The sequence below is a fragment of the Pleurodeles waltl genome, chromosome 7 (assembly GCF_031143425.1).
Source record: "Pleurodeles waltl isolate 20211129_DDA chromosome 7, aPleWal1.hap1.20221129, whole genome shotgun sequence".
Lineage (NCBI taxonomy): Eukaryota > Metazoa > Chordata > Amphibia > Caudata > Salamandridae > Pleurodeles > Pleurodeles waltl.
In genome coordinates this window covers 718,002-744,501 of record NC_090446.1, presented here as the reverse complement: position 1 = coordinate 744,501, position 26,500 = coordinate 718,002, and the positions used below count along the sequence as shown (strand labels likewise).

Sequence of the window (26,500 nt, the reverse complement as noted above, 5' to 3'; positions counted from 1 at the left end):
TTAAACCTGCTTCATACATGGCTGCCTGCCCTCTGTGCTATGTTGCTTGTCATGCACATACTACAAACTGCTTCATCTTAGTATGTGTTAGGACTGCCACTAGCCAGATTATACACATAGCTATGCTGCCACTAAGCACATTTAGTGGAGTTATACCGCTTGAGAGGACAGGCTGCCTGCATGCAAGGCCACGTCCATCACCACTGACAAGACTTGCATCTTGCAGTGCTTGTTGAAACATACAAGCGCCAGCTTAGCCGCATGGGCTGGCTGTGCCAGTGACTGCCTATCCACTGGCTGCATCATTGTGCCTGCTCATAGTGACTTGTCTAATGACTGCTTCCTTGTATTGGCTGCCTGTGCCTATCTGATGTAGGGGTGCATAGTGAAGCTCCTCATCGCAAAGACAACATAAGCTGCTGTTTCAAGTGCCTGCCTTGCTGTAGAGACCCCCTGTGCTGGTGGTGACAGCTGTCCATTAGGGTCCCTTTCATGTAGAGACCACCTGTGCATAGAGTGACAGCTGTCCAGTAGGGAACCCTTTTCTATGGAGACCACCTGTGCAGATGGTGACAAATGTCTAGTAGAGAAACCTTTCCTGTAGAGACCACCAGTGAAGAGAGTGACAGCTGTTTAGTAGAGAACCCTTTCCTGTAGAGACAACCACTGCAGGGGGTGACAGCTGTCCAGTACGGGACCTTTTCACGTAAAGACCGCCAGTGCAGAGAGTGACAGCTGTTCAGTAGGGAACCTTTTGCTGTAGAGACCGCCTGTGCAGGTGGTGACAACTGTCTTGTAGAGACCCCTTTCCTGTAGAGACCACCGGTGCAGGGGGTGAAAGCTGTCCAGTAGGGAACCCTTTGCTGTAGAGACCGCTTGTGGTTCCTCTGTATGCACAACCTTTTTGCAGAGACAGGTTAGCTACGTTCACCAGTAATCACATCATCCTCTTACCTGCACCACTAGACACCACCTCCATTCATGGAGCTCATCACAACATGCCCAGCTGGTGGAGATCTGCCATCCTCTACAGGGAAACGAATGGGAAGGAACAATTCCAGAATCTTTGGCATCCCAGAAGGAGCTGCGACCCCTTGGCTTCCTCACAGATAGATCTACGTGTGGTGGACACAGGAGAGCATTACAGACACTACGATATGGGGTCTGTGGATGATGGGAGAAGCCAGCTGGAAGCTGTGCCTGATGCCTTCACTGTACTGACTGCCTTGCGTCACATTAAAGATTGTCTCCTGGTAGAGACAGCTCGGCTGCAGAGCTTGAGTAGTTCCAATAGGGGCTTTGGCTGCGCCGTGTATGCCCTTCTCCAGCACACTTCTCCGAGGAGCATGTTACTGCAGAGAACACCTTATCTGTAGACAGTGTTTCTCAGTAGAGACTCTTCCTTGAAAAAGTGACTTACTTTGAGTTTACCAATGTCCCTACCTATCTCTGCCTGTGAATAATGTTCACCAGAGGCTGTTAGACCCTCCCTGTACATGAGTAACACTATTTAGCAAGTGTTCTTGTTTGCAGCATATTCTGTAAGTTTCTCGCCTCACAGGTCACATGATTTACAGAGCATGCCTCTTGGGTCCACATCATAGGGTCCCTCACCTGGGTTCAGAAACTGCACCTGTGTGTGGCTCAGGCCACTCTTGGTGCTGGCTTCTTGCCATAGACGGTCCGTCTGTGGACACTGCTCGCATGTGACCATGTCTTTCCCCTGTAGAGAAAGCAACATTCTTAGTGACCCCCAGTTAGCTGGCAGCACATTTGCAGACAGTGCCTCCCAATGGAGTTCCACCCTGCACACTATGACCTCACAGTAGGCTGAGGCTGCCCCTCTGCATCCAAACCACATCGCTGTAGGCCTAGACTGACCATATGTGTACAAACCACCTCACTGTAGGCCGAAGCTGACCCTCTGTGTACTATCCAACTCACTGTAGGCCGAGATTGACTATCTATATACAAAGCACCTCACTGTAGCGTTGACCTGGTCTGTAGAAGCGAATCCTCTATAAACTCACCTTGTGTGCACCAGAGAAACATCCGTAGTGGTGACCTTGAATATATAGACCAACCCTCTGTAGTGGTACCTTGAATATACAGACCCACCCCTGTGTAGAGGTGACCTTGAATATACAGACCACCCCTCTGTAGTGGTACCATTGAATATACAGACCATCCCTCTGTAGTGGTAACCTTAAATATACAAACCACCCCTCTGTGGTGGTAACATTGAATATACAGACCACCCCTGTTGGTGACCTTGAACATACAGACGCACCCCTGTGTAGGGTTGACCTTGAATATACAGACCACCCCTCTGTAGTGGTGACCTTGAACATACAGACCCACCCTTGTGTTGTGGTGACCTTGAACACACAGACTTACCCTTTTTCTGTGCAATCTCTCCTCCCCTCCTCAGCCTGATGTTCACTCTCAGCCTTTGCACAGTTCTAGGTTTGAAAAGCTGGAGCCATGGAGATAAAGGAGGGACTTGCAGACTGCGGCTCCGCACTGGACGCACTGGACAGCCTCACTTCTGGTGGATAATTTAGGAGGGTGGATAGATCCGCTGAGGCTAGCTAGCAAAGAGTGCGTCGGGGGGGGTACCCCAAGATGTACATTTCACACATGCCTGGAATGTCCTCTCCAAGAAGCTGTGGAAGATGCTTGGCTTTGTCAAACAACGTCTCCCACTTATGAGCATGCCACTGGCGCGTTTAGGACCCTTTGCACGCACCGCAAGTCCTGAACAAACAGAATCTCAAAGCCAGTGTGGGGCTGAAAATACTCCCTGGCTATCATGACCCTGTGTACAAAACACAGGAATGGCAGCTGCACCTTAAGAAGCAGGGAGAGTAGAAACAAGTGTTTGTTGAAGAAGGGAGGGTCCATAGGGCAAGCTGACTGGTGACCAAGGAGGAGCCCAGAATCCGCACCCTTCCTGTGTTTCTTACAACTATTTCAAGTTAGTCCACAAAGATCTCCCCATCTGCAGAGCTTTAGATGGATTCATACTCAGGAAGCTTGCCTGCTTCCTGGTGCAAGTCACCTCAAGCCCCAAAAGAAGATCTTGATAGCTTCCCGCGAGTATCCTGCAAGTAGAAAAACCAGGACACTTTGGGGGTTATTCTCACTTTGGAGGAGTGTTAATCCGCCCCAAAAGTGACGGTAAAGTGACGGATATACCACCAGCCGTATTACGAGTTCCATAGGATATAATGGACTCGTAATACGGCTGGTGGTCAATCCGTCACTTTTCCGTCACTTTTGGGACGGATTAACACCTCCTCCAAAGTTAGAATAACCCCCTTTGTTTACACCTGTGCGTTGACATTGCATCTATGTAGCAGACTTGGCTCGTGAGGGAAATACAAGCGGAAACGAAGAGGCGACGGAATGAGGACCTCTCGTCAAGTTCATCTTCTGAAGAGGAATATGTCTTGTAGAGTTGACCTTGTATATGCAGAGTCACGCTTTTAGAGGTGACCTTGCCTGCACTGACTGGTGCTCTATAGAGCTGACATATTGTGCATTGAATGATCTCCCGCAGGAGTGACATTGCGGCTATACGGTGAACACCATCCGGCACGGCTTAGAGGTTTGCACTGGTCTTTTGTAGAATGTTCCCCGGTAGAGTTGAGCATATGCACAGACTGACATACGTAGAATTGTCATTGTTTGTGTAGAGTGATACACTTTAGAGTATGTTTTGTGTATTGAGACTGACCTCCAATAGGGGAGTGACCTTAAGTGTACAGACTGAGTCACAGAGAGTTGCCCTTCTGTATATAGACTGCTCCCTGTAGGGTTGATCCTGTGGGGCCTACTTACGAGCCCCTCTGCGCTGACAGATTGTCACTTTTAGTGACGGTCCTGCGGTGCACACTGCAGGGACATATCTATAAGGCCACGTAAAGCCACCATGTGTGGCTTTTCATGGCCCTGTAGAAATGGACTGAGGCAACGCAGCGCAGGTCGTTGCATTACCTCATACTTGGATAGGGAGGCATGACAGGGGTGTTACGGGGTGTACCCACATAACACCCATGGCATTTGACACATTCCCAGATATACAGGATTTCATAAAGCTGGCAATGCCAAAACCTCAGAAGTGAGGCCCTGTGAGTCTGGGCTGATATCCTAAAGAGTCAGTTAGTGTGTGTGTCTGTGAGTCTGCGTGTGTCTGTGTGCATCTATGTGTGTGTGTTTGTGTGTCTGTGTGTGTGTCTGTGTGAGTGTGTATGTCTGTGTGTATATGTGTGTGCATCTCTGCGTGTGTGTCTGTGAGAGAGAGACCTGTGTAGGGACTGTAAAGATGTTTTTGTGTGTCTAGATAGATCTAATATATAATTTTGATTATTTGCGTAGACTGATTCCTTTCAGGGAGGTGTTCTGCATTTAGTGGGATATTTATGAGCGGTTTGCACCATGCTTGCACCAAGCCACGTGGTTCATGGGTGGTGGAAACCACTAAGTCATACTTTTGAAGCCACGGAAAGCCACGTTGCATGGCTTTGAATGGCTTCATAAATATGGAATAAGCCAAAGCAACGAAAATCGTTGTGTTGCCTTACTCTACGCAAGGGAGTTGTTCCATGGGCGCTGCTGTGGGAGTTCCCACACAAACCCATGGACCCATGGACAAGCATTCCCAGATTTACAAGGACTTGTAAAGCTGGGAATTCACCAAAATCTCATGCCTACCCAGGAGAGGCGTACCAAGAAGAAATGTCACTATTTCATCTTGTTGTTTCCTCTCAGATTGTTTTTGTGCTGGAAGGTGTACCTATCTGCACAAAAATAATCCTGCAGCAGCCCACTGTGCACCAGCGCAGGGGACAGGACGGGAATGTGCGTCATTGGCTAGATATGGTGCATTCCCTGTGATGCAGGGCACCACAACTAGGTGACCTGCTGCGCTGCCCTTCAACACGAACCCCATAAATCTGGGCCTTAGAGTGATCCCACCTAGTGACTGCCATCTTTCACAGTGGCCTAGAGGAACTGAAGTCGTTTCATAGATCAGCCTCTTGTAGCGCAGGCTTTATGTGCACAGACTGCTCTGCTCTAGGGCTGTCCTTCTGGGTCTAAACAGATCGCCTGTCAGATCGACCTTATGTTCATAGACTGACCTCCGGTCTGTAGACTGATGCTTGTTGGGTTGACTCTGTGTTTCTAGCCTGAGTGCTAGGCCTCTGGCCAGCGGTCTTGTCTACAGATCCCCTTCAGTTACGACTGATCCCCAGCGGGGGGGATTTATCAGCTTTGGTTGATGTCCTGTAGGACTGAACTTGTGTTAACACTGATCCCTGTAGGTTTATGTGTTTAGACTGATCTCGTTTAGGACTGACCTTGTGTTAACATTGATCCCTGTAGGTAGGGATTATGGGGGTCATTCTGACCCTGGCGGTGTCGACGACCACGGAAGCACCGCCAACAGGCTGGCGGTGCTTCCTTTAGTATTCCGACCCGCGGTCGCCCAGCCGGGTCCGGCGGTTTCCCGCCGGATTTCCCCCGGCTGGGAGAATCCTCCAGCGCCGCCATGGGGATTCCGACCCCCTTCCCGCCAGCCTGTTTCTGGCGGTTTTCACTGCCAGAACAGGATGGCGGGAACGGGTGTCGTGGGGCCCCTGGGGGCCCCTGCACTGCCCATGCCACTGGCATGGGCAGTGCAGGGGCCCCCTAACAGAGCCCCGGCAGGATTTTCACTGTCTGCTTTGCAGACAGTGAAAATCGTGACGGGTGCAACTGCACCCGTCGCACCCCTGCAACACCGCCGGCTCCATTCGGAGCCGGCTTCAATGTTGCAGGGCCTTTCCCGCTGGGCCGGCGGGCGCTCTTTTGGCGGTCGTCCGCCGGCCCAGCGGGAAAGTCGAAATGGACCCTGCGGTCTTTTGACCGCAGAGCGGTCTTTCGACGGGGGAAGTTTGGCAGGCGGCAACCGCCGCCCGCCAAACTCAGAATGACCCCCTATGTGTTCAGAGTGAACTCCTGTATGATTGACTGTGTTAAACACTTATCCCTGCAGGTTTTATGTGTTTAGACTAATCTCCTTTAGGACTGACCTTGAGTTAACACTGATCCCTCTAGGTACGGTTTATGTCTCCTGATTGATCTCATCTAGGGTTGACCTTGTGCTAACACTGATCCCTGTTCATAAGTTTCATGTGTATTGAATGACTTCCTGTAGGACTGACCTCGTGTTAACACTGATCCCTGTAGGTTTGATGTATTTAGACTGCTCTCCTTTAGGATGGACCTTGTGTTAACACTGATCCCTGTAAGTAGGGTTTATGTGTTTAGAGTGAACTTCTGTGGGGTTGACCTTAAGTTAACAATGATCACTGTAGGTAGGGTTTATGTCTTCTGACTGATCTCCTGGAGGGTGGACCTGATGTTAACACTGTTCCCTGTAGGTAAGTTTTATGTGTTTAGACTGATCTCCTGTAGGGTTGACCTTGTGTTAACACTGATCCCTGTAGGTAGGTTTTATCTGTTTTGACTGATCTCCTGTATGACTGACCTTGTGCTAACTCTGATCTCTGTAGGTAGAGTTTATGGGGGTTATTACAACTTTGGAGGAGGTGTTAATCCGTCCCAAAAGTGACGGTAAAGTGACGGATATACCACCAGCCGTATTACGAGTTCCATAGGATATAATGGACTTGTAATACGGCTGGTGGTATATCCGTCACTTTACCGTCACTTTTGGGACGGATTAACACCTCCTCCAAAGTTGTAATAACCCCCTATGTGTTTAGACTGATCTCCTGAAGGGCTGAACTTGTGTTAACACTGATCCCTGTAGGTAGCGTTTCTGTCTTCTGACTTATCTCCTGAAGAGTGGACCTGATGTTAACACTGTTCCCTGTAGGTAAGTTTTAGGTGTTTAGACTGATCTCTTGTAGAGTTGACCTTGTGGTAACACTGATCCCTCTAGGTAGGGTTTATATCTTCTGACTGATCTCCTGTAGGGTGGACCTGATGTTAACACTGTTCCCTGTAGGTAAGTTTTATGTCTTTTGACTGATCTCCTGTAGGGATGACCTTGAGCTAACACTGATCCCTCTAGGTGGGGTTTCTGTCTCCTGACTCATCTCCTCTAGGGTTGACTTTACCTGTAGCTGGATCCAGTTCATTGCCCGCTCTTGTGTCCTTGCGCTGCTGCTGCTGGCTCTCAGTGCTCTGTACTAACCCTCTGGCTGTGTTTTGTCTCTAACCCTTGCATGCTGGTCCCACCACCCACACTGCAGGATGTGCAGAGGCAGCTCGACCTTCTGGTGGCCGCATGCGCAGTCGGAGTGGGCTGCTGCTTCGGTGCTCCTCTTGGAGGCAAGTGGAATCTTCAACATTTGCGACAACCTCTGCCCTTTCACCTTTCAACTTTTTGCATTTGTTTTTCACTTCATTCAAGGTGTAACTTATTAATTTGTGTCCTCTAAGTACTCTCTTAAAGAGGGAAGAAGATGGGGGTGTGCGATGGGACTTCCACTGGTGATGATTGTGCCAGACCACATTCTGGCGGTGATACTCTGGTACCACCCACCTGTCTCCTGTCCCCTCACAGAGGAGGTCAGGACCAGTTTCAAACCCTCCTCTAACAGGTCATATCCTCCCCCAGCAATATCCAACCATGTACGGTTACTTCACCTCAGACCTGTTTCAGGCCACTTTATAAGTAGGGGCCTTCTCTGTGCTTGAGTAAGAGACCATTGCCTCTTTATGCTTCCTTCTTCTGGGGTTATTTTATTTTTAGACACTGGTTACCAGTGAAGTCATTTCCTGCTTCAGGGCGCTTCTTTGTAGAAGCCATGTCGTGTTTCCTTCCATCTGGAATTTAATTCTGCCCAATCAGCTCTCATCTTAGGAAACTGTTTACTTATGTTCTTTAATTTCTGAAGCAGTCATTTCCACAGTATGTGCTTCCCTGTGAACTCAAGTGTAAAGATTCAAGGTGAACGCATGGGATGCAGCTGAAAGGTTGTACCCTCAGTGTCCAGAAGATGCAAGTGATGGTGAAAGGATGAGACCCTCTACAGTGGGTATAGGCTCATCGTCCTACAGAGACAAGCGAAGGGATGGGACACTGTACAGAGGGTATAGGTTCAGTGTCCTACAGAGACAAGCGAAGGGAAGGGACACTGTACAGAGGATATAGGCTCAGCATCTTATAGAGACAAGCGAAGGGATGGGACACCGTACAGAGGGTATAGGCTCAGCGTCCTACAGAGACAAGCGAAGGGATGGGACACCGTACAGAGGGTATAGGTTCAGCATCCTACAGAGACAAGCGAAGGGATGGGACACCATACAGAGGGTATAGGCTTAGCGTCCTATAGAGACAAGCGAAGGGATGGGGCACTGTACAGAGGGTATAGGCTCAGCGTCCTACAGAGACAAGTAAAGGGATGGGACACCGTACAGAGGGTATAGGCTCAGCGTCCTATAGAGACAAGCGAAGGAATGGGGCACTGTACAGAGGGTATAGGCTCAGCGTCCTACAGAGACAAGCGAAGGGATGGGACACTGTACAGAGGGTATAGGCTCAGTGTCCTACAGAGACAAGCGAAGGGATGGGACAGAGGGTATAGGCTCAGCGTCCTAAAGAGACAAGCGAAGGGAAGGGACACTGTACAGAGGGTATAGGCTTAGCGTCCTACAGAGACAAGCGAAGGGATGGGACACTGTACAGCGGGTATAGGCTCAGCGTCCTACAGAGACAAGTGAAGGGAAGGGACACTGTTCAGAGGATATAGGCTCAGCGTCTCTTTTAGAGACAAGCGAAGGGATGGGACACCGTACAGAGGGTATAGGCTCAGCGTTCTGTAGAGACAAGCGAAGAGATGGGGCACTGTACAGAGGGTATAGGCTCAGCGTCCTACAGAGACAAGCGAAGGGATGGGGCACTGTACAGAGAGTATAGGCTCAGCGTCCTATAGAGACAAGTGAAGGGATGGGACTTTTTACAGAGGGTATAGGCTCAGCGTCCTACAGGGACAAGCAAAGGCGAAGGGATGAGACACTGTACAGAGGTTACAGGCTCAACGTCCTACAGAGACAAGCGAAGGGATGGGACACTGTACAGAGGGTATAGGCTCAGCATCCTACAGAGACAAGTAAAGGGATGGGACACTGTACAGAGGGTATAGGCTCAACGTCCTACAGAGACAAGCAAAGGGATGGGACACTGTACAGAGGGTATAGGCTCAACGTCCTATAGAGACAAGCGAAGGGATGGGACACTATACAGAGGGTAAAGTTTTAGGGGGTCATTCCGACCCGGGGGATGCGGGAGCACCACCAACAGGCTGGCGGTGCTCCTCAGGACATTCTGACCGCGGCGGTTCAGCCGCGGTCAGAACAGGAAAACCGTCGGTCTCCCGCCGGTTTTCCGCTGTCCTGCAGAATCCTCCATGGCGGCGCAGCTTGCTGTGCCGCCATGGGGATTCTGACACCCCATACCGCCATCCTGTTCCTGGCGGGTCGCCCGCCAGGAACAGGATGGCGGTATGGGGTGTTGTGGGGCCCCTGGGGGCCCCTGCAGTGCCCATGCCAATGGCATGGGCACTGCAAGGGTCCCCGGTTGAAGGGATGGGACACTGTACGAAGGGTATAGGTTTAGCGTCCTACAGAGTCAAGCAAAGGCATGTAACACTGTACAGAGGGTGTAGACACAACGTCCTACAGAGACAAGCACCGGTTGAAGGGATGGGATACTGTTCAGAGGGTATAGGCTTGCATCCTACAGATATAAGCGAAGGGATGAGACACTGTACAGCGGGTATAGGCTCAGCATCCTACAGAAACAAGCGCTGGCGAAGGGTTGGGACATTGTACAGAGGGTATAGGCTCGGTTTCCTACAGAGACAAGTGCCAGTCGAAGGGTTGGGACACTATACAGAGGGAATAGGCTCAGCATCCTAGAGAGATGAGTGAAGGGATGGGACACTGTACAGAGAGTATAGGCTCAGGTTCCTACAGAGACAAGCGAAGGGATGGGACACTGTAGAGGGGGTATAGGCTCTGCGTGCTACAGAAACACGCGCTGGCAAAGGGATGGGACACAGTACAGAGGGTATAGGCTCGGTGTCCTACAGAGGCAAGCATAGGTGAAGGCAAGGGACACTGTACAAAGGGTATAGGCTCAGCGTCCTACAAAGACAAGCAAAGGGATGGGACACTGTACAGAGGGATTAGGTTCAGTGTCCTACAGAGACGAGCGAAGGGATGGGACACTCTACAGAGGGTATAGGCTCAGCATGCTACAGAGACAAGCAAAGGGATGGGACACTGTACAGAGGGTATAGGTTCAACGTCCTACAGAGACAAGCGAAGGGATGGGACACTGTACAGAGGGTATAGGTTCAGTGTCCTACAGAGACAAGCGAAGGGATGGGACACTGTACAGAGGGTATAGGTTCAGCGTCCTACAGAGACAAGCGAAGGGATGGGACACTGTACAGAGGGTATAGGCTCAGCGTCCTACAAAGACAAGCAATGGGATGGGACACTGTACAGAGGGTATAGGCTCAGCGTCCTGTAGAGACAAGCGAAGGGATGGGACACTGTTCAGAGGCTATAGGTTCAGTATCCTACAGAGACAAGCGAAGGGATGGGACACTGTACAGAGGGTATAGGCTTGGCATGCTACAGAGACAAGCGAAGGGATGGGGCACTGTACAGAGGGTATAGGTTCAGCGTCCTACAGAGACAAGCGAAGTGATGGGACACTGTACAGAGGGTATAGGCTAAGCATTCTACAGAGACAAGCGAAGGGATGGGACACTGTACAGAGGGTATAGGTTCAACGTCCTACAGAGACAAGCGAAGGGATGGCACACTGTACAGAGGGTATAGGCTCAGCGTCCTGCAGAGACAAGCGCAGGTGAAGGGGCGGGTCACTGCACGGAGCACATAGGCTCAGCGTCCTACAGAGACAAGCGCTGGCGAAGGGATGGGACACTGTAGAGAGGGTATAGGCTTGGCGTCTTACAGAGACAAGCAAAGATGAAGGAATCAGAGGGTGGTCAGGGTGTAGAGGTCCCTTTTCCTACAAAGCAAGGAGCAGAGCTGAGGTGATGGGGTGCTGCTTAGGACTAACCTCCGCCACTATAAAGTAAAGGTTGAAGTATTTACACCAATACTCCTGACTTTGTCATTGTAACCCTCAGAGATGTGGATTTTGCAGATCCTGAGCTCTGTCCTCGTGGGGCTTTGAGACTTAAGCTGAACCTCACTTCTGAAGACAGAGGCTGAACCACTGGGCCTGGCTTTTTTCTTGTTTTGATCTTTTGAGGGGTTGCCTTTCCCTGCAGTGTGAAGTCAGATTCACTCAGTGTGGCATCACAAAGGCACATTAAGTTGCAAAGAGAGGAAGTGAATTAAATTCAGACGCTGTGGCCCGTGTAACTTAAGCAGGAGATGTGCACGCATGCAGGTCCGTTCTGTTGGTTTTCAGATGTGACTTTGAGTTCCTCTGCAGCATGGATCACTCTTAGCTCATTTCCTGTTTAAGATGTACATGGTAATCTTCTGTTCCAACAACCTCCATGCTAGGATATGTTCTCTTTCATGTATGAGGTTGTGAGGACATTTCCCTGTTTTGGTCTTTCCCTTTTGACTTTAGTTCCTGCTTTCACCATTATTGGGTGACATCACTTCCTATGTAAGCCGCTCCTCTTTGAGATAACTTCCTGTTTAGGCCACTTTGTGAAAAGGTCACTTCCTGTGTAGAGCGAGGTTGTTTTATGCCTGAAGCAGAATGCACACAGCACTCTTGCTATGTGATGCATGTGGTCACAATCTTTGGGCTTGTGAAGGGTCCACTGGGAGTCCACCAGCCCCCTGGAAGTCCTGGAGTCTTCTTCACTCACCCCCGTTTCTCCCTCCTTTCTGTCTGTCTCTGTGGTGTCTGTCTGTCTCCTCTGGGCCTCCCATCTCTTCCACCAGTAGCAGCCGTATCACTACACGGATGTGCTGACCGTGGGCTGTGCTGTCGGCGTGGGCTGCTGCTTCGGGACTCCACTTGGAGGCAAGTCTCCACCTTCTCACTTCTCCATGTCTCTGGCTGGTTCCTGTCTGTCTGTCTGTCCCCGCTGGGCCTGGCCACGGGTGTGAGGCGAGGTGGACACAGTGCCAGGGGCTGCGGCCAAGACCCTATAACTGGGGAGTGCATCGGCTCTCACACCACCTCCTTTTGGGGTGTCCTACTAACTAATGCTTAGAAAAGACTTCCAGAAGCCTCATTCCTGCAGGGGATGGGGGTAGTCAGATTTCATTTGGTTACTGCACCCCCCGCACACACACATACATGTCCACACACCCTATACACACACAGACCAGCCCCGTGCTATGAAAATAAAAAGACATTCACTTTTATATTCTGTCAAATATTTATGTTACAGCTCCTTGGGACTCACAAGTAATAGGAAAGCGCCATAGAAATACCAAAATAATAATACATTGGAACTGTCTTGCTCATTTGTATTTTAAAGGGAGCTTGATACCCTCTCATTTGAAGAAGATAAGTGTGTGACAAGGTTCTTCTGCAGTATATTTGTCAATGGGGAGAGCTATGCTAATGAAGCAGTTTATCCCTGTTTATCTGCCCCACCAAGGCCCATATTTATACTTTTTGACGCAAAACTGCGTTTGCACAGTTTTGGGTCAAAAAGTATAGCATCGGTTTGCGTCATTCCAGGATGCCAGCTGAGTGCTATATTAATGGAATGGTGCATTCCGGTGCAAAGGGTGGGCTAGCGGAAAAAAAATAATTGCGTTAGCCGGGTTTGGGTAGCGGTATGGGAGAAGGGGGTTTTGCGCCAAAAAATGCCTCTAGCCAGCCTAGCATCATTTTCTGACTCAAACCATCCATACCAAATGACTCCTGTCTTAGAAAAGGCAGCAGTCATGCCCACCATTCCAATGGCCAGCACAGGTGACATGGCCATTGCTCCCTGTGACATGCAGGGGGGGCCAAAGTTGGGCCCGATGGCACTTCAATTTAAAAAACAAAATACTCACCTATACTTACTGTACTTACCTGGGATGGGGTCCCCTATCCTCCAGTATCCCTCTGGTGTGGGTGGGGGTGTTCCTGAGGCTTGAGGAGGGCAACTGTGGACCCATTCCATGGTGTTCAACCATGGAAATGGGTCCAGAGGTCCCCTAACGCCTGGTCTGACCCAGGCGTTAAATAATGGTGCAAAGCAAGCCTAGCACCATTATTTAGCCCCTCCTCCCACCTGTGCGTCATTTTAGCACAGGGGGATAAATATGGGGCTCTGGGGTTAGCACCATTTTTTAGATGGGAACGCCTGCCTTGCATCTCATTGACGCAAGGTAGGTTGACACATTTTACAAATGGTGCAAGCTCCAATATTTTGATGTTAGATGTGTCTAGTGTCAAAATATAAATATGGAGTTAGTTTTGCACCGAATCTGTGTAAAGAGCTGATGCAAATTCAGCACAAATGGAGTGTAAATATGCCCCCAAGTTTTTAAATGACACCTTGCAAGTTGGCTGAAAAGAGTGTGATACTGCAGGGGGCACAAGAAGCAATAAAAAACAAAGCCTCTTCTACATTTGAAAGGCCTTTGAATGACCTGGGAAGTACAAGAGTCCAGAACACAGATAGATAATCCTCTGTGTCATGGAAGCTGCAGCAATCTCGGGCCGATGGGCTTTGCCAGCTTGGATCGGGAAAAGAGTCATCAGCCCGGTTTAAACTTCGTTCGTTTAAAGTTCTGTTGCTTTTAATGCACTGAAAAACGAATGAAGTTTAAACAGGGACTGTATCACTATCTCTTTTTAAACTTCAGGATCATTTGTCCCCCATGTCCTCCCCACCCTTGTCCATGGGTATACATCCTTCTCAGAATCTCCTACACTGCTGCGCTCTGTAGACCAGCCCTGACATCCATAGACCCCTCACTCCAGCACTGAAGCCAAGGCAGAGACCTCAGTCACAGGCGCTGCTTCCATAATGATCCCACTGGTGTCCAGACCTCCATCTTACCACCACCACCAATGGATCTTACTAAACACTGAATGAAAACCCTGTGGAGGAGGTGAGTATCCCATCCGCACTCAGGCCTGAGCCGGGGACCTTCTCAAAGTGACACTTGCACCAGAGCTGTAGTGAACCTCAAGACAGACACAGAAAGCGCCCTCCAGCCAGGGCCGCAGCACATGACAGGCACAGCGCACCCGGCACAGAAGGTTCCCTCCAGCCAGGGCCACACCACAGCAGCAGCAGCACATGACCGGCACAGCGCGCCCAGACCTGAAGGTGCCCTCCACCCAGGGCCACACCACAGCAGCAGCACATGACAGGCACAGTGCGTCCAGCACAGAATGTGCCCTCCAGCCAGGGTCACAGCAGAAGCACATGACAGGCACAGCATGCCTGGACCTGAAGGTGCCCTCCACCCAGGGCCACACCACAGCAGCAGCACATGACAGGCACAGCGCGCCCGGCACACGAGGTGCCCTCCACCCAGGACCACACCACAGCAGCAGCACATGACAGGCACAGCCCGCCCAGCACAGAAGGTGCCCTCCAGCCAGGGCCACTCCACAGCAGCAGCAGCACATGACAGGCAGAGCGCACCCGGCTCAGCAGGTGCCATCCAGCCAGGGCCACACAACAGCAGCAGCACATGACCGACACAGCGCTCCCGGACCTGGAGGTGCCCTCCACCCAGGGCCACACCACAGCAGCGGCACATGACAGGCACAGCGCGCCCGCACAGAAGGTGCCCTCCAGCCAGGGCCACTCCACAGCAGCAGCAGCACATGACAGGCAGAGCGCACCCGGCTCAGCAGGTGCCATCCAGCCAGGGCCACACAACAGCAGCGGCACATGACAGGCACAGCATGCCTGGACCTGAAGGTGCCCTCCACCCAGGGCCACACCACAGCAGCAGCACATGACAGGCACAGCGCGCCCGGCACACGAGGTGCCCTCCACCCAGGACCACACCACAGCAGCAGCACATGACAGGCACAGCCCGCCCAGCACAGAAGGTGCCCTCCAGCCAGGGCCACTCCACAGCAGCAGCAGCACATGACAGGCAGAGCGCACCCGGCTCAGCAGGTGCCATCCAGCCAGGGCCACACAACAGCAGCAGCACATGACCGACACAGCGCTCCCGGACCTGGAGGTGCCCTCCACCCAGGGCCACACCACAGCAGCGGCACATGACAGGCACAGCGCGCCCGCACAGAAGGTGCCCTCCAGCCAGGGCCACTCCACAGCAGCAGCAGCACATGACAGGCAGAGCGCACCCGGCTCAGCAGGTGCCATCCAGCCAGGGCCACACAACAGCAGCGGCACATGACAGGCACAGCATGCCTGGACCTGAAGGTGCCCTCCACCCAGGGCCACACCACAGCAGCAGCACATGACAGGCACAGCGCGCCCGGCACACAAGGTGCCCTCCACCCAGGACCACACCACAGCAGCAGCACATGACAGGCACAGCCCGCCCAGCACAGAAGGTGCCCTCCAGCCAGGGCCACTCCACAGCAGCAGCAGCACATGACAGGCAGAGCGCACCCGGCTCAGCAGGTGCCATCCAGCCAGGGCCACACAACAGCAGCAGCACATGACCGACACAGCGCTCCCGGACCTGGAGGTGCCCTCCACCCAGGGCCACACCACAGCAGCGGCACATGACAGGCACAGCGCGCCCGCACAGAAGGTGCCCTCCAGCCAGGGCCACTCCACAGCAGCAGCAGCACATGACAGGCAGAGCGCACCCGGCTCAGCAGGTGCCATCCAGCCAGGGCCACACAACAGCAGCGGCACATGACAGGCACAGCACGCCCGGCCCAGAAGGTGCCCTCCAGCCAGGGTCATAGCAGCAGCACATGACAGGCACGGCACGCCCGGCACAGAAGGTGCCCTCCAGCCAGGGCCACTCCACAGTAGCAGCACAGCCAGGGTCACATCACAGCAGCAGCACATGACAGGCACAGCGCGCCCGGCACAGAAGGTGCCCTCCAGCCAGGGTCATAGCAGCACATGACAGGCACAGCGCGCCCGGCACTGAAGGTGCCCTCCACCCAGGGCCACACCACAGCAGCAGCAGCACATGACAGGCATAGCGCGCCCCGCACAGGAGGTGCCCGCCAGCCAAGGTCACACCAAGGCGGCAGCACATGACAGGCACAGCACAGGCGGCACAGAAGGTGCCCTCCAGCCAGGGCCACACCACAGCAGCAGCACAGCCAGGGTCACACCACAGCAGCAGCACATGACAGGCACAGCGCGCCCGGCACAGAAGGTGCCCTCCAGCCAGGGCCACGCCACAGCAGCTGCACAGCCAGGGCCACACCACAGCAGCAGCACATGACAGGCACAGTGCGCCCGGCACAGAAGATGCCCTCCAGCCAGGGCCACAGCACAGCAGCACATGACAGACACAGCACACCCGGCATAGAAGGTGCCCTCCAGCCAGGGCCACACCACAGCAGCAGCACATGACAGGCACAGTGCGCCCGGCACAGAAGATGCCATCCAGCCAGGGCCACACCATGGCAGCAGCACAGCCAGGGTCACACCACAGCAGCAGCACAGCCATGGTCACACCACAGCAGCAGCACATGACAGGCACTGCACGCCCGGCACAGAAAGTGCCCTCCAGCCAGGGTCACACCACAGCAGCAACACAACCAGGGCCACACCACAGCAGCTGCACATGACAGGCACAGCACTCCCAGCACAGGAGGTGCTCTCCAGCTAGGGTCACACCACAGCAGCAGCACAGCCAGGGCCACAGCACAGCAGCAGCACATGGCCTAGAATGCTGTAAGAAGTGTTGTGGACATGGGAAGAGTGAGAGGCCTCCCAAGTCACACCCCATACTGAGCAGAACAAGACTTGCCTCGGCTCAGGAAAAGTTCATTCTCATCTCTAACTTATACCCCAATAGACACATACTGCACCTCTGCTGCACAGCTCGAAGGAAGTGTGTCACAAGAGTCCATGATGAGGTAACAGTACTTCCGCTCTCAGAATCTGGCTACCCATGAAAGGGCCAGGGCTAGTGGCCGGAAGTGACATCACTCGCCCCTTGGCCTTCAGTTTCACACACACACACATGCACAATTACAAACTCTCTCTCACGTAAACACACGCTCACCTCAAGAATGCAGAGAACATAGATTTAAAAACATTCATGTAACTTACCTCGGATGCCAGGGACAGAGAATCCCTCTCAGTTTCGGTCGGTGGAATAGTGGAGGTATTACCGCCAACAGGCTTGCGGTTCCTACCTCCACTATTATAACATTGCTAAACTGCCAATGCACCACACCGACCTCCATGGCGGTAATGACCGCCGGGCTGGAGAGTACAGTCTCCAGCTCTGCGGCCATCACTAGGCCACCAATGGCATTATGACCCCGCCCACCGCCATGGTTTCAGTCGTTTCTGTACCGCCACTCAAACCATGGCGGTAGGCACTATCAGTGCCAGGGAATTCCTTCCCCGGCACTAATAGGGGTCTCCCCCACCCCTCCCTCCCCAGAGACCTCCCCCATCCTCCCCTCCCAACTCCCCGCACATTTACACACATACACGCACATACATACACACCCATACACACACATGAATACATGCATTCACCCACGCATTCATACACAGTCACTGCAACACTCACGAACATACATCCAGGCACACACGCAATCTCACGACACAACATGCACGTCCACTCACAGCCACTCATGCACACACGCATCACACATGCATGCACGCATTCACACACAGTCACACACACCCCCACACATGCACACAACTGCCCCCACTCCCCTCTCCTGTCAGAGAACCTCACTTACCTGCATGCAGGGGGTCCTCCGGCAAGAGACGGGACGCGGCGCTGCTGCTATGGTAGGCGGTGTTTTGCTGGTGAGGCGCTGCTGCTGGCAGAAGCACCACCTTACCGCCATCTGCCGCCATGACAGTAGACGGAATTCCACCAGCCTTCTGCCAGAATTCCATCGACGGTTATAGCGGTCGGTAGTGAGGGTATGTTGGCGGCCGTCACCGTGGCGGTAGGTGGTATTTGCCGGCAATCTCATAATGAGGGCCTTAGTGTGATACAAACATGAGAGGAATCAGTGGCTCCCAGACGATGTCCATACGGGAGGCACCACTCATGTTACCACCTCTGACGCCCATCCCCCACCCAGTGACACATCCAATGTCTCTTTACCTTTGACCCAGCGGAGCACAAACACCACATTCCTATACAAATACCTGCATTGTAAGTGTCAATGGATTACTCAGCAGACGGAGCATGCGGAACTTAGACAATGATTTATTCACTGCACACAACTTGCCAAGGAAATGTCATGCACGAAAGTAGAAACACCTTAAATAGCCTTCCTGGAGCCGAATGGACAAGCATTGGTAAATGCATTCGGTTTCGGCTATGGGATTAGTAATAGGTTAAGAGGTGTGGGGGCAGTGTATGAGTGCAGGGAGGAGGGTGTGAGTGTTCTCAGTGCAGAGTGAGTGCTGCATGAATGAAGGCATCGTACTTTTTTCCTCACCTATTTACACACTACAAAAATCGTATATAGTTTCTGGTTGATTTATCACGAAATATGGAAACTTCGTTTAAGACTTATTGAAGGCAGTGCTGGTTTTCCTGTACAATGCACTGCTCTGGGTTTAAGGCTAGAGAGAGGAGGAAATGTGATTTGCAAAAGAATTACAGACTTTGCGAAGAACTAAGGGCGGAATTCCTGATTTGTCAAATGAGCAAGTGACTTCATTCTGGGTGAATAGTTTACATCCATGTGCTTTCTGCCACATTGGGCTCAGAGTGTGTTCATACAAAACTCCCTCACTCAAGAATTTGTACCAGTAATCACTCGAAGTTATATATCAGTGCTCACTAAGTAAGTATTTATTAATTCAGGTTCTTGGTGTAGCCATCAACCCCTCAGCACAGGGTGGCAGAGCCTTTTCACATAAAATGACATGGAATTAGCAAAGAAGCAAAAAACTAGGTTCTGTAATCGTGGGGCCAGATACAGCGCCGAGTACAGATTAGGGAAGGTCTTGTAGGCGCTGTACACCACAGACTGAGGGGGTTATTACGACCTTGGCAGGCGGCATTAGCCGCCTGCCAAGATCTGACCGCCATGCGCCCGTGAATGTGGCTGCACCCCCGCCGTGGCCATTTGGAGATCCCCGCCGGCCCAGCGGGGATCACGGCCGCAACATAGGAGCCGGCTCCAAATTGAGCAACGGTGTTGCGGCTGTGCGACGGGTGCAGTTGCACCCGTCGCGCTTTTCACTGTCTGCATGTGCATGGGCAGTGCAGGGGCCCCCAGGGGCCCCACGACTCCCCGTACCGCCAGCCTTTTCCTGGTGGTGAAAACTGCCAGAAAAAGGCTGGCGGTAGGGGACTCGTAATCACCGGGACTTCCGCCGCGGTTGTAATACGCCTGGAAGCACTGCCAGTCTGTTGGCGGTGCTTCTGTCGTTTTAGCCCTGGCGGTCCCGTACCAAAATGACCCCCTGAGTGTTTCTTTGCTCATGAGTGGGCCTGGCACTTGTGTCTAAGGCGCTCTCCTTGCTGATTTATTCACCGAGTAACGCATGCAGGGCACAGCCCTTATTCATTCCTGAGGCTCAGTGTTTGCATTATTCTGGATATGTACTTCTTGCCACATAATCCATCATCTGCTCCATGCTTTGGTCAAAAGTTACCAAGAACTCTGCTCTCAGCCTGGCAGTCAGTCACAGGCCCTTCGTAAGAGGTTACGGGTCACCTTTAAGTCGCTGAATGCTATTGGTGAGTGTTACACTGGTACTAGTGAGTAACAACCTTTGTGACACGTCATTGGAGTCATTCTACCACAAGACCTGCTGCATTGCTCACCCTTACTTCTCGCGCAGGAAACCTTGCCACATAATTCAAGTGGCCCGAATATGTGGAAGTACTTCTGAGTCGTGACAAGTGCTTCGAGGCCTTAGCGGGCCGGACTTCAGCTCACGCTCCCCTCCTTCATGACACGGCCACGAGCTCAAGGGGAAATCCATTTAACATCCGAGGGAAGCTCTCGAGAAGAGGTGCTTCGTTTGAGAAGAGACGAGGCTGGGCGTGAGGGGCCCTCTCTATCACCCGCTTCGGAGGGCACCAAGAACATGAATAAAGGTGGAGCGGTTCACTTGCTGACCGGGGGGATAAAGCGCTATATAAACCACGGTTAGGTTCCTCAAGTAAGCAAAGCACTTACACCGTCAGTCTCCTGAGCCTAGGCAACCCTCCGTTGGGGGTTCAAGGCAACCCCAAAGTCACTATACCAGCAACACAGGGCCGGTCAGGTGCAGAGGTGAAAGGAGGGCCCAAAACACATAGGCGCCTATGAAGAACAGGGGTGTTCCGGTTCCAGTCTGCTAGCAGGTAAGTACCTGCATCCTTGGGGAGCAGACCAGGGGGGTTTTGTAGAACACCGGGGTGGACACAAACAGGCACACAAAACACACCCTCAGTGGCACAGGGGCGGCAGGGTCCACTGTGCAAAGTAGGCGTCGGGTTTGCTATTGAAAACAATGGAAGGACCCGGTTGTCACTTAGGCGATGCAGGCAGAGCACAGGGGGGCTTCCCGGGCCAGCCACTGACTGGGCTAGGATGAGGGCCGCCTGCTGGTCACTCCTGCACTGGAAGGTGGTTCCTCTCTGTCCTGGGGGCTGCGGGTGCAGTCCTTGGTCCAGGTGTCGGGTTCCTTGTTACCAGGCAGTCGCGGTCAGGGGGAGCCTCTCGATCCTCTCTGCAGGCGTCCCTGTGGGAGTTCAGGGGTTACCCACGTCGTCGTAGTCGCCTGGGAGCCCTCTCTGCGGTGTTGGTTCTCTGGAGCTTGAGCTGGGGGCATCGGGTGCAGAGTGTGAAGTCTCACGCTTCCGGCGGGAAGAGAGAGTTATTTAAAAGTTGTTTCTTTGTTGCAAAGTTGTTGCAGGTTTGGAACAGGGTAGGAGGCTGGCCTGGCTTGTAGTGGGTACCAATGGTACTTACACCTTTTACCAGATATCCCTTATTAGTAGAGTGTAGTAATGTTCTAGCAGCTTAGGCTGATAGAGGTAGCTATAGCAGAGCAGCCAAGGCTGAACTAGGAGACAAGCAAAGATCATGCAATACCACTTATATCATATAGTTACTATATCACAAGAAAGACAATACTCATAGTTACTAAAAATAAAGGTACTTTATTTTAGTGACAATGTGCCAAAAATATCTCAGAGGAAATACTCCCTTAGGAGGTAAGTAACATACACAAAATATACACAACTAACCAAATCAGGTAAGTAAAACAGTCAGAAAGTAGTGCAAACACTGTAAAACAATAGAATGTAATAGGCATAGGGGCAACACAAACCATATAGTAAGAAAGTGGAATGCGAACCACGAATGGACCCCTAGGCTAGTGTAGTGTGTAGAGGGTCGCTGGGAGTGTGAGGAAACACTAAGAGTGTAAAGGAGACCCGACCCCAGGATCCAGGAAAGCAGGAGTAAAGTACTACTATTTACCCCATAACACACTAAAGTCGTGATAAAGGATTTTGCAAGGACCACAACAGACTGCAAAGCACTGAAGACGGATTCCTAGACCTGAAGACCTGTAAAGAAAGGGGACCAAGTTCAAGAGTCGCTAAAGTGTCTAGGGGGGGCAGGAGTACACTAAACCCCGGATGAAGGTGCAAAATGATTGCCTCCGGTTAGAAGAAGATGCTGGTTTTGCACCAACGAAAGGAGGTAGGACCTTCTGCTTTGTGCAGAAGGTGTCACACCGCATGCTGGTGGATGCAGAGTTGTTTCCTTGGCAAAATACTGCAAACAGGCCTTGCTACCTGCAAGAGTCGCGTTGAAGAAAAAGGGTGCTGTCCGGGCCCAGGAAGGAAGAGGATGTTACCAGAGGGGGCCCTCAGCCACGTAGGGAGCCCACTGGTAGGAGGGAAGCACCCGCAGAAGTCCTTAAACACGGGTTCAAGAATACTGAACACTGTGGTCGTCTCAACACTGCAAAAAGAGGTCCCACGACATCGGAGGTCAACTCAGGGAGCTGAGCATCGCAGGACGGAGTGCTGGGGCCCTAGGCTCGGCTGTGCATGCAGGATTTCTTGGAAATGTGCACAGAAGCCCTTGTAGCTGCAGATCACACGGTGCACAGGATTACTGTCTGGGGAGGAGAGGCAAGCACTTACCTCCTCCAAATTCTGACAGTTGGACCACTGGACAGTCAGGTCACTTGGGTCCATCACCTGTGTTCCAGGGGCCACGCTCGTCAGGATGAGAGGGGACCCAGAGTACCGGTGAGGCTGTAGTTTGGTGCCTGCTGGAGCAGGGGGAAAATTCTGTCGACCCACAGGAGATTTCTTCATGGCTTCCAGTGCAGGGTGAAGGCAGGCAGCCCTGAAAGCATCCACCACCAGGAAACAGTTGAGAAAGCTGGCAGGATGAGGCGCTACAATGTCGCTGGTAGTCTTCTGGCTACTTTGTTGCAGTTTTGCAGGCGTCCTGGAGCAGTCAGCGGTCGATCCTTGGCAGAAGTTGAAGAGAGAAGTGCAAAAGAGTCCTGGTGGATTCTTGCAAGTCGTAATCTGAGGAGAAGCCCTCAGGAGAGACCCTAAATAGCCCTGAGAGAAAGATTGGCTACCTACCCAGGTATGCACCTTACAGGAGGGGTCTCTGATGTCACCTGTTGGCACTGGCCACTCAGAGGCCTCCAGAGTGTCCTCACAACTCTGAAAACAAGATGGCAGAGGTCTGAGACACACTGGAGGAGCTCTGGGCACCACCCCTGGGGTGGTGATGAACAGGGGAGTGGTCCCTCCCCTCCCCTGTGTCCAGTTTCCACCAGAGCAGGGGCTGAGGGTTTCCTAAACTGGTGTAGACTGGATTATGCAAGGAGGGCACCATCTGTGCCCTTCAAAGCATTTCCAGAGGCTGGGGGAGGCTACCCCTCCCCAGCCTGTAACACCTATTTCCAAAGGAAGAAGTTGTGACACCCTGATCTCAGAGGAAATGCTTTGTTCTACCTTCCTGGAACTGGGCTGCCCAGACCCCAGGAGGGCAGAACCCTGTCTGTGAGGTGGCAGCAGCAGCAGCTGCAGTGCAAGCCTCAGAGAGCTGGCTTCGCAGGACTGGGGGTCCATAGTGGAGCCCCCGGGATGCATGGAATTGGCTCCCCAATACCAGATTTGGCATGGGGGGACAATTCCATGATCTTAGACATGTTACATGGCCATATTCGGAGTTATCATTGTGAAGCTACATATAGGTATTGACCTATATGTAGTGCACACGTGTAATGGTGTCCCCGCACTCACAGTGTCCGGGGAAATGGCCCTGAACTATGTGGGGGCACCTTTGCTAGTGCAAGGGTGCCCTCACACTTAGTAACTTTGCACCTAACCTTCAACAAGTGAAGGTTAGACATATAGGTGACTTATAAGTTATTTAAGTGCAGTGACAATGGCTGTGAAATAACATGTGCGTTAATTCACGCAGGCTGTAATTGCAGTCCTGTGTAAGGGTTTGTCTGAGCTCCCTATGGGTGGCAAAAGAAATACTGCAGCCCATATGGATCTCCTGGAACCCCAATACCCTGGGTACCTCAGTACCATATACTAGGGAATTATATGGGTGTACCAGTATGCCAATGTGAATTGGTAAATTTAGTCACTAGCCTGTTAGTGACAAATTTGGAAAGCAGAGAGAGCATAACCACTGAGGTTCTGGTTAGCAGAGCCTCAGTGAGACAGTTAGGCATCACACAGGGAACACATACAGGGCACATACGTATGAGCACTGGGGCCCTGGCTGGCAGGGTCCCAGTGACACATAGACTAAAACAACATATCTACAGTGAAATATGGGGGTAACATGCCAGGCAAGATGGTACTTTCCTACACAACCCCCCCCCCAAAAAAAAGAAGGACAATAAGACTAGCCATGACCTGATGAGTCTTCATTGTCTAAGTGGAAATATCTGGAGAGTCGATCTGCATTGGAGTGGGTACTCCCAGGTCTATGTTCCACTGTATAGTCCATTCCCTGTAGAGATATGGACCACCTCAACAATTTAGGGTTTTCACCTTTCATTTGTTTTAGCCAAAGTAGAGGTTTGTGGTCTGTCTGAACAATGAAGTGAGTGCCAAACAGATATTGCCTCAACTTCTTCAGTGACCAGACCACAGCAAAGGCCTCCCTTTCTATGGCAGACCAACGCTTTTCCTAGGGGTCAACCTTCTGCTGATAAAAGCAACTGGTTGATCCCGACCCTCAGAATTCAGTTGTGCTAAGACTGCCCCTACCCCTAATTCAGATGCATCAGTTTGAACAATTAATTTCTTGGAGTAACATGGGCTTTTTAGGACAGGTGCAGAGCACATGGCCTGTTTGAACTCCTCAAAAGCTTTCTGAGAGCTAGCTGTCCACTATACCTTTTTAGGCATCTTCTTACTTGTGAGATCATTAAGAGGGGCTGCTATGGAGCCATAATTTTTAATGAATCTCCTGTAATACCCAGTGAGGCCTAAGAAGGCTCTCACCTGGGTCTGAGTTGAAGGGGGAACCCAATCCATGATTGTCTGGATTTTCCCCTGCAGTGGTGCAATCTGTTCTCCACCTACCAGGTGTCCCAGATAAAACACCTTTCCCTGCCCTATCTGGCACTTTTAGGCCTTTATAGTGAGGCCTGCCTTTTGCAGGGCCTCCAAAACTTTCCAAAGGTGGACCAGGTGCTCATCCCAGGTGGAGCTAAAGACAGCTATATCATCTAGATATGCTGCACTAAAAGCCTCCAACCCTTGCAGGACTGTGTTCACCAATCTCTGAAAAGCGGCAGGTGCATTTTTCAAACCAAAGGGCATCACTGTAAATTGGTAGTGCCCTCCTAAAGTTTAAAATGCAGTTTTAGGTTTAGCATCCTCAACCAATCTGATCTGCCAATACCCTGCAGTCAAATCAAAGGTGCTTAGATACTTGGCAGATGCCAGTGTATCTATGAGCTCATCTGCCCTGGGTATAGGGTGAGCATCAGTTTTTGTTACCTGATTGAGACCTCTGTAGTCTACACAAAACCTCATCTCCCTTTTTCCATCTTTTGAGCGAGGCTTTGGTACAAGCACCACAGGACTCGCCCATGGGCTCTCAGAAGGTTCAACCACTCCTAGATCAAGCATTTTCTGAAACTCTTGTTTTATGCAGTCCCTGACATGGTCAGGTGGCCTATATATTTTACTTTTGACATGCATACTGACTCCAGTATCAATTGTGTGTTCACACCAAGATGTGGTGCCTGGCACAGTTCAAAAGAGTTCAGAAAATTGTCCAAGGAGATTTATGCAGTTGTCTTTCTGTTCTGCAGTCAGACAATCTGCCAAAACTACTCCCTCCACTAAAGCATCTTCTTCAGTGGAGGAGAAGAGATCAGGGAGAGGGTCACTCTCTTCTTCCTGTCCTTCATCTGTTGCTATGAGCAGGGTGAGATCAGCCCTGTCATAGTAGGGTTTTAGGCGGTTGACATGAATCACCCTAAGGGGACTTCTAGCAGTGCCCAGGTCTACCAGATAGGTAACCTCACCCTTTTTCTCAATAATTAGATGGGGTCCACTCCATTTGTCTTGGAGTGCTCTTGGGGCCACAGGCTCCAATACCCACACCATCTGTCCTGGTTGGTACTGAATCAGAACAGCCTTCTGGTCATGTCATTGCTTCTGGAGCTCTTGGCTGGCCTAAAGGTTTTTACTGGCCTTTTTCATGTACTCGGCCATTCTGGATCTTAGGCTACGTCCTGTTTGGGAGCTTTTAAAGGTTGTTCCCAACCCTCCTTCACAAGTGTTAGTGGACCTCTTACATGGTGTCCAAAGAGGAGTTCCAAGGGGGCTGAAGCCCACTCCTTTCTGGGGTACCTCCCTGTAAGCAAAAAGGAGGCAAGGTAACAGGACATCCCATCTCCTCCTGAGTTTTTCAGGGAGTCCCATTATCATACCTTTGAGAGTTTTTTTAAACCTCTCTACCAGTCCATTAGTCTGTGGATGATAAGGAGTGATGAATTTGTATGTTACACCACATTCCTTCCACATAGCTTTCAAGTATGCAGACATAAAGTTGCTACCCATGTCTGATACAACCTCTTTTGGGAAACCCACCCTGGAAAAGATTCCCAGGAGGGCTTTTGCCACTGCAGGTGCTGTAGAGGTCCTTAGAGGAATTGCCTCAGGATATCTTGTGGCATGGTCCACAACCACCAAGATAAACCTATTGCCTGAAGCAGTAGGATGGTCAAGGGGGCCAACTATGTCAACCCCTACCCTTTCAAAGGGGACCCCAACCACAGGTAGTGGAATAAGGGGAGCCTTCGGTGTGCCACCAGTCTTGCCACTGGCTTGGCAGGTCACACAAGACTTGCAAAAATCTTTAGTGTCCTCTGACATCCTAGGCCAGTGAAACAGGGGGACAAGCCTT

The 26,500-nt window shown here is 51.7% G+C and overlaps 1 protein-coding gene across 1 annotated transcript in view; it reads left to right on the top strand.

Moving 5' to 3' along the window:
• CLCN1 (chloride voltage-gated channel 1) overlaps positions 1–26,500 on the top strand; it is a 609,758-nt gene that overhangs the window by 149,941 nt on the left and 433,317 nt on the right. Inside the window, exon 7 of the mRNA XM_069242656.1 lies at positions 11,965–12,043. Coding sequence (XP_069098757.1) covers positions 11,965–12,043 — 79 coding nt within the window. The remainder of the gene's footprint in view (positions 1–11,964; positions 12,044–26,500) is intronic.